Source organism: Rhinolophus sinicus, chromosome 4, assembly GCF_057876585.1.
Source record: "Rhinolophus sinicus isolate RSI-liver-muscle chromosome 4, RSI-T2T, whole genome shotgun sequence".
Taxonomy (NCBI): domain Eukaryota; kingdom Metazoa; phylum Chordata; class Mammalia; order Chiroptera; family Rhinolophidae; genus Rhinolophus; species Rhinolophus sinicus.
Window position 1 is genome coordinate 47,464,086 of NC_142504.1, and position 12,296 is coordinate 47,476,381.

Sequence of the window (12,296 nt, forward strand, 5' to 3'; positions counted from 1 at the left end):
TGTATCAATACCATGGGTATTTTACCATAATAAAATGAATCATTTTAGAGGCAACTGCAGTGAAGTGGCAAAAGTCACCTCCTTAAAGCTGGACTGCCTTCTGAATCCAAGCTGTCAATCACTAGGTGAGTTACAATAAACAAATTATTTAACATCACTGTACTTCAATCTCCCCATCTGCAAATTGAGACAATAATAGCACTTACTTCACAGAATTACCATGAGAATAAAATGGATTAAAAGATATAAACTACTTAGAACAATGGCAGGCCCATTGTAAATTTACAAAAATATTATTAATTAATGTTGTATTTGTTATTTTACAACCCCCTTCCCCGGTAGCTTCTCATTAACTTTTAGGGTTAGATGGCTTGGAGATTTCCTTCCTTCCTTCCCTCCTTCCCTTGTCCTGTCCCTATCTTTTCACCTCTCCTCCTCCTCCTCTTCCCTCTTTTCTTTCTGTACCCTCTCCTCACCCTTGTGATTTTTTTTTTTTTTTTTGGTGGTGGGGAATTTACATCCAAGAATTTTTGATAATTAAGTGCCTCTTTTAGCTTGAGGCTGACTAGTCACTAAAGACTAATCATAAAGTCAAAATAAACTATACTGTCATAAGATCCAGATACTAAGCAGATCTCTGAGTTAAATTAGTTAAAATGTAAATGCTATCAACAGGTATCATAAAACTAATGATAAAATAATTTTAGTTGCTGATGTGTTTTATACATCTGTACCAGCACAGCCAGTAACTTTATCCTCAGGCCGTCCTCTCCTCTCTGTCTCTCACATGATTATTGTTAACGAGTGAAGCAGTAAAAAGACAGCCCAAATGACTATGTGGCTAAGTGGTTTAGCAATAAAACTGGGTTTATTCATACAGTGTGCCACTTACTCTTCTCTGGGAAAGGCACACACAGCACATTATGTAATTGTTTGGGATTTCAGTTCAAATGTTCCATAATTCTTACTATGAGACTTTTTTAAAAAAAGATTTAAATAGATAAGTGGGATTTACAATCACAGAGTTTGCATCATATACCGGGTGTTCTAACTTGAGATTAAAAAATTGGATGCAGTGTTGATTCAACTGCTGCTCTCAAGAGGCCATATACATGGCAAATGATAAATATTAATTGCTGGATTTCTTCAAATCCAAGACACCATCAGTTGTAAGACATTAAGAAATAAAGTAAATGCTGCCAGTTATAATTGTAAGATGCAACTCTACTCCAGAGATTCCAAAATATAAAAGAAAAAACTGTATTTTAGAATCAATGAAATATATCATTATTAGCTATTAAGAAATATTTACTGAGGGCCTTCTATTGTCTGTAATTCGGTATTAGGAACTATCAGGTATGTAAAAATACCTGACACAGTCCCTGACCTTGGGAGATTTAAAATACACTTATTAAAGAAAATACAAATGTGACAAATTAAATGATGTAAATTAACTAACAATATGAAAAATTTATACAAAATATATGACAAAAAGCATATAAGCATGGCTGAAGCTTAATTTCTAAAAAGTAATTCTTCCTACCTTAAAAAAGTGAAAACTTTAGTTTTGAGGTTAGTTACAAAAGAGAATCATGATATACTTACGTTCAGATGCTATAGGTTCTTGTGTATCTTATTTTTGTTTAATGTTTAAAATGAATGTTGATCATCAGCAGTCCCCTTCAAGTATTGCTGGGTATATACTATTTATAGATTCTAACGCTTTTATATAGCTATACTCAATAATAAATAGTGTAGTAAGGAACAAAAGTAAGAAATTGCAAGATTTTAGTTCAGAAAATTTCAAATGAACTACTTCAGTGGTCCATGTTCAATCTCCAGTTTTCCTGTACTCTCTCACAAATTAATAAGGAAAGAGTTAAACAAAAGCATCTTGCCCACATAAGAACAGCTATTATATGTAATGTTCAACATAGTCATGGCTTACGAAAAGCAGAGACTTAATGTTAAGAATGATAAAAAATGCAAATTGCATCATCAAAATTTTATTGAGAAATATGAGTGAGGGTATGTAAATTTCTTTGCAGTCAGTAAAAATTACTTCTGACTAAACTGTACTTTTCTCACCAATTGCTAAGAAAACATTCTTTGAGGTTAAGACTTAAAATACTTAAGTTATTTCTCAGAGGAAAATACAGTTTGATATCCCAGCAACAGTGAGGCCATAGCCATCAAACATCATTTTTAAACAGACTCAATTAAAAACTATATTTATTTGAAAGTAGGCAGTTCTACATTGTTGACATAAATTTACTTTGTGTTCTATCTTTCAAAACAATAATTCTTGTTTTAAATTAAGAAATCATGCATGGCAAGAATTTAAATTATCCTTCCAAGTGTAAACATGAGTAAGATAAAGTATGCCAAAAGAGAGAGTCAAAGATTACTATTAAAGTAAAGGAAAAGACAACACTGAGCATCGTATAATTCAAGGGGTGTTTTCCATGATTTCTCTGTTTGAGACATTGTACCAACTGTGGGAGAATCAGAGAAAGAAGAAGTTGTCCCTGTCCAATCTAATCTAATAGAAAAGGCAAGAAATTAACTCAAATAAGTATAGAGTAAAATATAATAAGGACTATAATAGAGTTACAAGCAAAATGTGACAATACACATCACTTCTGTTGTTGATGTCTTAGAAAGCTTTATAGAAAAGTAAGCATTTTAAACAGGGCTTGAAGAATGGGTAGGATTTTAACATTTGGAGTTGAGGAAAAAAAAATCTGGGCTAAGGAAAAAGCATGGAGAAAGACAAAGTCATAAAATGTTTGGGGAATTGTAGGACATCCTATCAGAAGGTTTACACCATGGGAGATAAGAGAAGATGCTGAATAATAGCAAGACTGTGAAGAGCCTATCAACCCATGCCAAAGGGCTGGCCTTCGGAGGGAAGTTTTGGGGTATCCAAGCTTTGAGCAATCAGAGATGCACCGTAGGAAGATTAACTGGTCAACAGTGTGCAGGAAGGACTGGAGGAGGAGTAGGCTGAAGGTGAACAGACCGGTTAGGAAACCACTGCGATCATCTTAGCGAGAGGTACTGGAAGGAACAGGTTCACTTCTGAAAAACTTTCTGAAGGAGAAATGATGGGATTAAATGCCAACCAGCTGGGTGGGATGAATCTGCTGTTTGCAGTCTGGTAACCCAGAGGATAGGCAGACAGAGCATGGGAGCCATGGGAACCCTTGACACTGGACTGTAAGTTACTAAAGGTGAAAGAAGGGTAGTGGTAAATTTTGGAGTATGCGTATTTTGTGGGATTTTGGTGTCTGAGCAGAAGGTTGGAATACAAAACCATTCAAGATGGCTTCCAGCTCTATTTTGCCTGACTGTCCATAGAATGCCGTTTATATACTGCCTTTGACCTTATTACATTGGCCTACCTATCCATTCAACAAATAGTGAGTGCTTACTGTGTGCCGAGAAGTGTTGAGACAATTGGAGCAAATCAGTGAACAAGATAGAAAAAATTCTTGCTTTCAATGAACTTGCACATCAGCAGACAGAGACAGACAATAAATAATGTACATAATTAAATATGTAGTATATCATGTGTTATAAAACATGTTACAAAACATGCTATGGGGTAAAAAAGATGAGTAAGGAGGCTGAGGAGAGGTGATTCTGGGGCCGTGGTCAGGGCCTAGTCTCCATGGAGAGATGTTACAAGTCACAGCCTTTGAACCATAGTGCAGTGTTTATCTAAGGATGCTCATGACATTCCCCAGTTGCCTCTAATGAAAGCACATGAAAGAGCTGTTAAGTTTCCACAGAATCCCTGGCTATTCAACACCGTGAATCTCTAACTGATCACATTTCCCTCTTGTCACTAACGGCTGGAAAGCAGAAAGCTGTTTGTGGTCTTCTTCCAAAACATGTAGGAAGCCTCAACAAACCATTTTTCATACCTGTTTTCATCTTACTTTGTGAACAACAATTTCCTATTGCCTTGATTTCTTCACATACTTTTATCTTATTGTGTGTTTTTGTCACCAAAATCCAATTTAAAACTCTTGAGGTATTTATAAATATGCAAAAATAAACTGCTCAAGTTACCTTTTTTTAAACAGTTTTTGACCTCTATTTCACACCAAAATTAGTGGCTTTAATTAAGGTAAAACTTGTTAAAATACTACCCGTAAATAGTGACTCTATATGTAACCTCACGTAAGGTGTATCCACTTCCGTACTGTCGGACACTGAGTACTTACATGAAATTCACACAGCCTGTGCCAGCAGGTGGAGCAATCCAGACGAAACTGAGGTTGGTCGTGGGCAGATGACTCACATGAGAGGCCACCACGCTGCACATAAACTGGTTACCAAACTGGTGGTCAGACATGATCCCTGAGAGACAGAAAGGAAGAGATGTTGTTATGAAAACAAGAAAGCAAAGTCCCTGTTATCGTGGCATAACATGATGTGTATTTTCGGGACATATTTCTTTTATGTTAAGATTCATCATGCCATTTGGCTTTCCCATAAGTTATACAATTTTCTACTTTCTATAGTTAGAAGAAAATTAATCATTTAAAGCATAATTGTTAAACAGCAATCTACTAAATTCCCTGCTATAGTATTAGATTTGTTCTGATTTTGTTGATTAGTCTTTGCCCGTCACCAAAAGCCACCAGGAAGGACCACACCGACAGCATTACATGATTGGATGTACTACAAGTGTCTACAGCAGGGAGACTAAACGTGACTGGGAACTGGAAGGTATCTCAGTAAGAGGATGTTGGAGGAGCGTATTAAAATATTCGGGCTGGCGTTAGGTTATTTTAGAGAGCAGGGTGGTCAAGCTGTCCCCAGAATTTCCAAATTTTAGTACTGAAAGCTCTACATCTTGAGAACACCCCCACCCCACTCCCAGCCCAGTCCTATTGGGAGGCTACAGGGGAAGGTGGCTCTGCTTCTGGATTTGGTGCTATCAGAAAGTAGGGACAATTTTATCACTAAGTATATTAATATCTACCTAGGAGACATGAAGAATGGAGTAAGGCTCAAGTCGTGATTGATAAAATAGTAGAAGCTGCATATTAGCCTGAAAGAGGGATGCTGGTCATTTTGGTGGCTTGTACCACGTTCTTGCTTTCGTCTGTGCTCAGGCATGATTACAAAGTGGTCTTATTTTTATCTCAAACCATCAGTCCCAGAGTCACCTTGCCCAGTGTTGATGCTCTATGAAACTGCTTCTATGCAACAGGAGAACACCATGGCCTAGCCATAAGTACCAGGTCAGCTCCTAGCTGAGCTATCAACAGATGTTTTTTTTAATTTTTCAATAAGATGATTCTCTCAGGTTTACCTCAGATATAAAATATTAATAAATAACTCACTAAGAAGAAAATAAATCAATTTTAAATGGGCAAAAGACCTGAACAGTCACCTCACCACAGATGGCACAGAAGCATATAAAAAGATGGGCAACATCTTATGTCATTAGAGAATTACAAATTAAAACAACAATGAAATGCTACTAAATACTTATTATGGCTAAAATCCGAAACACTGACAACATAAAATGCTGGCAAGGGATGTGAAGTAACAGGAACTCTTATTTGTTGTTGGTGGGAATGCAAAATGTTACAACTACTTTGGAAGACAGTTTGACATTTTCTTACAAAAATAAATATACTCTTACCATATGATCCAGCAATCACACTCCTTACTATTTACCCAAATAAACTGAGAATTTACATCCACACAAAAACCTGAACAGTTTATTTGTAATTGTCAAAACTTGGAAGCGACCAAGATGTCTTTCAGTAAGTTAATGGATAAATAAACTCTGGTACATCCAAACAATGGAACATTATTCAGAGCTAAAAGGAAATGAATTATCACACCATGAAAAGACAAGGATAAATAAATGCATATTACTAGAGAAGCCAATCTGAAACAGCTATATACTGTATAATTACGACTATATGACATTCTGGAAAAGGCAAAACTATGGAGACGGTAAAAAGATCAGTGTTTGCCAGGGGTCGGGGGGAGGGAAGGACGACTAGGCAGAGCACAGAGGGCAGGAGAACTACTCTGTATAATCCTACAATTGTAGAAGCATGTTATCATGTATTTGTCAAAACTCATAGAATGTACTACACCACAAGTGAACCCTAATGTAAACTATGGACTTTGAATGACTATGACGCGTCAATGTAGGTTCATCTGTTGTAACGAACATGTCACGGTGTGGGGGATGGTGATAGTAGGGGACCTTGTGTATATGTGGGGACAGGGGTATACGGGAAATCTCTGTACTTTCCACTCAATTTTGCTGTAACCTAAAACTACTCTAAAAAATAAAGCTAATTAATAAAACACTGCCAGGAGTGGGCAGTTAAATAAAAATTCATTTACTGGCTTTGTAAACTTGTACAAACGACGTACTCTCTCTGAAATCTAGTTTTCTTGTCTGTAAGATGGAAACACCATGTCCCCTCTATCCTGAAGCTACTGAGAATTAAATGGCTCAGTCTGTATGACAGCTTCTAGTACAGCATGTTTGGATCGGTGCCCTTTCTGTATGTCATCAGAGCAGATCATACATTTCTCCATTGCACCTGGTCATCTTTCCAAGGAGTTTATGAGGGACTAGGTGTTTAACCTTGATATTCCAAACAACTATCACCATACCTGACACATCACAGATACTCAAGAAATGTTTTCTGAATAAATACACGAATCATGTAACTATAAAAATAATAGACAACAGAAAGTATAACCCATATGTTACATTAACTAGTGAAATAGGATCTTCTAGAATAGAAAGTTATTCAGAATAGGTCATACCGGCCAAAGAAATAGAAAAATGAGTCTATATTGTCATATCCTAACAATGTGCTTTTTCTCATTAGAGTTTTTATTTTAAGCTGCATCTTGAGACAAAATTCAAGGCCAGAGAAACCACAAGGTTAGGGAGGCTATGAGACTCCCCGGGAAATCACAGAGTGCTGCATGAAGGTGACTCAGGAATTGCTGCTCCTTCTGGTTGGGCCGAAAGCAGGGATCCAGTGTGTGGAAAATGACACATCTGCAGGAGCAGCCTGACCAAAAAGGAAAACAAAAGTTCCAGCCATAATCATGTGGGAAGGGAAATGAATCAAACAAAATGAGTTTTCAGGGTTTCAGAGCCTTGGTAACAGGATTCATGTTCAAGTATCTCCTCATTCCTCAAAACTCCTCTAAGTGAGTCTAGGCTGCATATTACTTATAGAATTTTATAAGGTAGCTATATTGTTGTAATTACTGTATGCCCTACCCTAGATAAATATGTCACGGAACAAGTCTTGCAATCCAACAGTCTGGCACAGTAGTCCCCCAAAGTGGGTCCCAGAGATTCTGAGTTAACTGGTCTGGGGTAAAGCTTGGGTACTAGGAGTTTTAAAATCTCACCAGGCAATTCTAATGTGTAGCCGAGAGCATCCATTAAAAATGTGTCTTAGTAAAATGCTGTCTAGAATTCAGGGCTTAGAGTAATATCACTACCGTGTCAATATACAGTTTGAAAGTATCCGGCAGTGTCTTAAATGATGGCTTTGAAAGTAACACAGTACACTCTATCCTCTTAACCACTACTCCTAAAACCATCCCAAATGTGCATTCTGAGGCCCTTTTTATGTACCTTCAAACACTATCAGTGTGCAGTGTTCTTTCCTTTTTTAACACAGAGCACTGGCATATTATACTGCTATAACATTTTAATTGGCATTTATGTGAGAACACCAAAAAGTTGGCCAGAGTTGCAATTATTAGAAATCTATTTATCTTAATATCAACCAGTTGTGGGGGAAAAACAACAACACTAATACAGAATCTCTACTTTGCATCAAACATTGTGTTAGACCTTCGGGAGGTACATAAAAGAAATTTAGGACAGAGTCCTACCCTGAAATGACTTGAGCCTGGGAAAAGAAAACTGGAATAAACTCACATTCTAAATGAAACAGCTAGAAAATAAGTAAATGCTACTGGGTAGTATTCATGAAAAATATAAAATAGGAGAGAAAGAGTGATTAATACGGACAATTACAATAATGACAACTAATGCTTACTGTGCACTTGCGATGGCCTGGCACTCTTCTCTATGCTTCATGAGTGTGAACTTATTTAAGTCTCTTAAAAACCCTCTGAGGGAGGAGCTGTTACCTTCTCCATTTTACCAATTAGGACACTAAGATAATGGAGCTAAAAGAACTTGCATATGGTCATTGAGGAAGGGGACAGTGTAGCCTGGATTCACACCAGTGCCCTTGCTACAGAGTCAGACATGGCGCTATGGAAGAGGGAAACTGGAACCATGTCGAGAAAAAAGCTACAAATCGCCATCCTTGTTTGTATTTACAAGAAGCAGCAGGGTATAATCAGAAACTGCCCCCCACTCCGCCACAGACTGCTGCCTGACCTTAGTGAGACTGCCTCTCTCAAGCTTCAGTTCCAACATCTGCACACTGCTGGTCCAGGACCACTAAGACCCCTTTCAGTTCCATAGCTCTCAGAGTACAATTTTAATGAACAGAACAAAGATGGGAGGACATCTCACAAAGGCAGACATAATGAGCAAAGGTGCGCATATAAAATGAGAACACCAGGAAAAGGAGCGCAGTCAGAGTCAGCTTCAGTGCTCTGCGAAACAGAATTTACTGCATCTGCCACAGTGATCTTCTTAATGGCTTTTGTGTCATGAAAGACATATACCGTCTAATTAATATATGTGATTGGGAAATCTATTCTTGGGATAACTGAAACTTGAATTTGGTAATGAATTTAAATTCATAATGCTGTTTTCCCTGTTGCATGCTGGATAATAAAAAACACAATGAGTTTTTAACATTACTTGGAAAGGGGAAAATAGGATCTATAATAAAAAAATTTAATTACACTGCATATTTCAGGGAGCTACATACATATAAAATACATGTGTCTATAATGTAGTTAAAATAAAGATTTTATTTTCATGTGGGATTTTTTTCCCAGGAAAAGAAGCTATACTTTTCCCAAGAGACTTGGACTACGAGAGAAAGTAAGCACTTCAAGAAGCGTAGCTCAACTCTAGGCGATGAAAGTGAAGTACATCCTTTAAACTCTGAAGTTCTACAAGATTGATAACTGTCTTTATTTTAGCAGGATTTTAAAGCATCCGTGGTATAAATACATTTCCCTTTTGAATATTGTGTACACATATTTTAAAAATAGAATATTCACAATCTATCATTTCTATGTCAAGAGACAATCAATGTTACTCTTTAAAACAATTATTCCTTTGACAAAGTATGAGTGTTTGAAGTTCATTAAGTCAGTCAAATCATTGGATATCTAGTTAAAAATGTGTAATATTTGTCTTCTGAATCCAAGTACTGCTTAAAAAATAGGAATCGATACCAGAGTTTCTTTTCTCCACATTACACTTCTGCAAGATGAAGCTCACATCGTTAATTGTTCTAAAGTTGCTTCCATGATCCCTTTTAAGACAGTGATACACATTTCTATGCCTTCTGGGATGTCATTTTCCTTGACAAGTCTTCAGTTATTTTAAGTTTGTGACTAAACCTTGTATGAACTCCATTTTCCCTCAGGAATACTTCTCTATGCTTTTAATGTGCACACCTTGGGTCTTCAGAACTGTAACTAGAATTTCTATGATCCCCCATCTCTAAAATAAAATGTACATACCCTCATAAAAAAGGTAGACTATTCACTTCCAAGAAATATACTGAAGAGTTTATTACCCGAAATAACCAAAGTAGTGGAAAATTTACACATCCATGTTGGGTTTATTCTATATTTTGTAGATTAAAGATGTGGATTACTCAAATGTTTCGTTGGTAATTTGCCACGGTTAGTGTGAAAGTGGGTTGAACATGCCCTGGTTTATTTTTCATGGGCTTCAAGATCTCAGACATCTGTGGATTGGAAATCACCAAAGGGCAAGTACATTAAGATTTGTGTTTGTGAAAAATGTAACCTTCATACATAAGAATAATGAAGCCTTAAAGTTATTATTTTATTACTTCAAATACTTTCAGAAAGTTTGATAGAATATTTTTTCAGGAAGTTTAGTAAATGTATTAACTTATATCTACATAAGAAGTATAAGATAAAACAAACACTTAAGACGATTTCTATTTCCTTTTATATTTATCAATTGCTCTTTCTTTAAAAGTGACAGCTAAAGGCTTTCACTACTTGATAAAATATGGACTGTTCTGAAAATCTAGTTTGGAAAGTTAGTGCCATATTGTAAGAGGAGAGAGAAAATGAATTATGGAGTTCCTTTTTGTCATTCTTTAATCTTTTCATTTGATACAAATACGAATAACTGTTTACCTACATAATTTGACCTGTCTATTCTTTGCCTTCTTTGCTAGGCCAATGTATTCAAACATTTCAACAAAGCTAAACACAATTTTATAGGCTGAAAAGTAATCACAGAACTTCCTGAGAACATCCTTATTGCAGCTTATCTGTGAAATACCGTCATGATGAAAATGGATATGAAAACAGCTCTCAAGTAGTGCTACAAGATAATGAACAGCACTCACACTCACACTCACATATATACACTGGGTATGTTTAATTTTTAAAACATTAATTTGATGGCATTTGATTTCAAATTTAAGTCTAGAAACAAAAAGTACTAAAACCCTTTTAGAATCATTCTGGAATTGGATATCTATGGGCACAAGTTAGAAAATGTATGAGGCGCCATACTCTTTCCACATCTCTTGTTGGTTGTCTAAAAAGAGCATATTCTAAGTCAATCTGTTTCTTTCCTCACTCCTTGCAGTTACACAGATGAGAATTCTTGCTGTTGCCCTCCCTCTGTTCCTCTCCCTGCACTACCATTTACCCAATGCCTTCTCTGTGCCAGTGTTTTACCCACATTATGACTTTACTATCAGGGGAGAGGCAGTAGAGGGGGAAGGCTGACAGCACAGGTCCTGGAGGCAGTCAGTCTGGGTTCAGATCCTTGCTCCACTACCAAGAAGTTGTGGAATCTTGGGCAAGTTACTCAAACACTTTATTCCTCAGTTTCCTCCCCAAGGAAATTGAGATGGTAATAATAAGGTGGCTTTGAAGATTAAATGAGGACATGGCACGTAGTTAGCATTATATGTGTTAGCTATTATTATCATCACCATTTTAGAGATAAAGGATAATTACCAAGAACCGGTGAATTTCAGTGACTTGCCGAAGGTAAGAGAGCTAGTAAACGGCACTTAAACACAGGTCTATCTTCCATCATGCACTGTCCACTGGCTTCCTCCCTCTGTGTTTCCTTAAGTAGCAGCAGCTCCATTATGAGACACTCCCATTCTGATCAACAGAAATTCTCCCAAATCCAGTGATGGAGTGCAAAGTGAGCAGGAAGAGGGCGCCTCCTTTAGACAGAAGCTCAGGTTCCCTCTCCCTCTCCCTCTTCTCACCATCCTCTCTCCTTCCTCTTTCTCCAAACACCTTAATTTCTCATCAGACAATTACTGGATAGCCTATGTCCTCTTGGTAGACACATCGCTGAGTTAGATACAGACTGAGTGAGAGACATCTTTAGGTCAAAAGTGTTCCCGTAAGGGACAAAGCCATCCAGTGACCCTTAGGTCTACGTGGCCACTGAGTCTGACAGAGCAGCGTCCTTTCCAGAGAGCTATGTGAAGTCTGCACTGTCTTTAACGGAAGCTCTCCTGATACACTGGTTCCATGCCTCCTAATGCTGCATCCCTCCCTCCCTTCCTAGCGGCCTGTGTGTAGATAATCACTACATGTTGCCCCAGCCTTTCCAAACTGACCACACCATGCTGGTTGAGAACTATATTCCACCTCACTACTGGGCACCTGTTCCTTTGATTCATTCTGGTGTGTGTGGCTTCACAGCACAACTTCCAGTCTAGACACTGGATTTTACACGTATACCGGCCGGAGAAATCCAAAGAGGAGGAAGCTTCAGATATAAAACCATGGAAACATAAGGAGCTGAAAAGAGCTTCAGCAGGGCTTTCTTTAAAAAATAAAATATCTTGCATAACTGAAACTTTACATCCATTAAAAGCAACTCTTCATTTCCCCCTCCCCCAGCGCTCCTGGCAAACACCATTCTATTTTCTGCTTCCATGAGTTTCACTATATTAGATACCACACATCAATAGACTCATGCAGCATTTGTCCTTGTATGACTGGTTTATTGCACTTGGCATAATGTCCTCAGGTTCACCCATGTTGTCACATATGGCAGGATTTCCTTTCTTTTTTAAGGCTGAATAATAGTCCATTGT

At 37.4% G+C, this 12,296-nt stretch overlaps 1 protein-coding gene across 4 annotated transcripts in view; it reads right to left on the reverse strand.

Moving 5' to 3' along the window:
• Positions 1-12,296, reverse strand: part of RELN (reelin) — a 504,226-nt gene that overhangs the window by 354,418 nt on the left and 137,512 nt on the right. For all 4 annotated transcript variants that reach the window (XM_074340625.2, XM_074340624.2, XM_074340623.2 and 1 more), the window contains exon 3: positions 4,233-4,368. In XM_074340625.2, coding sequence (XP_074196726.2) covers positions 4,233-4,368 — 136 coding nt within the window. The remainder of the gene's footprint in view (positions 1-4,232; positions 4,369-12,296) is intronic.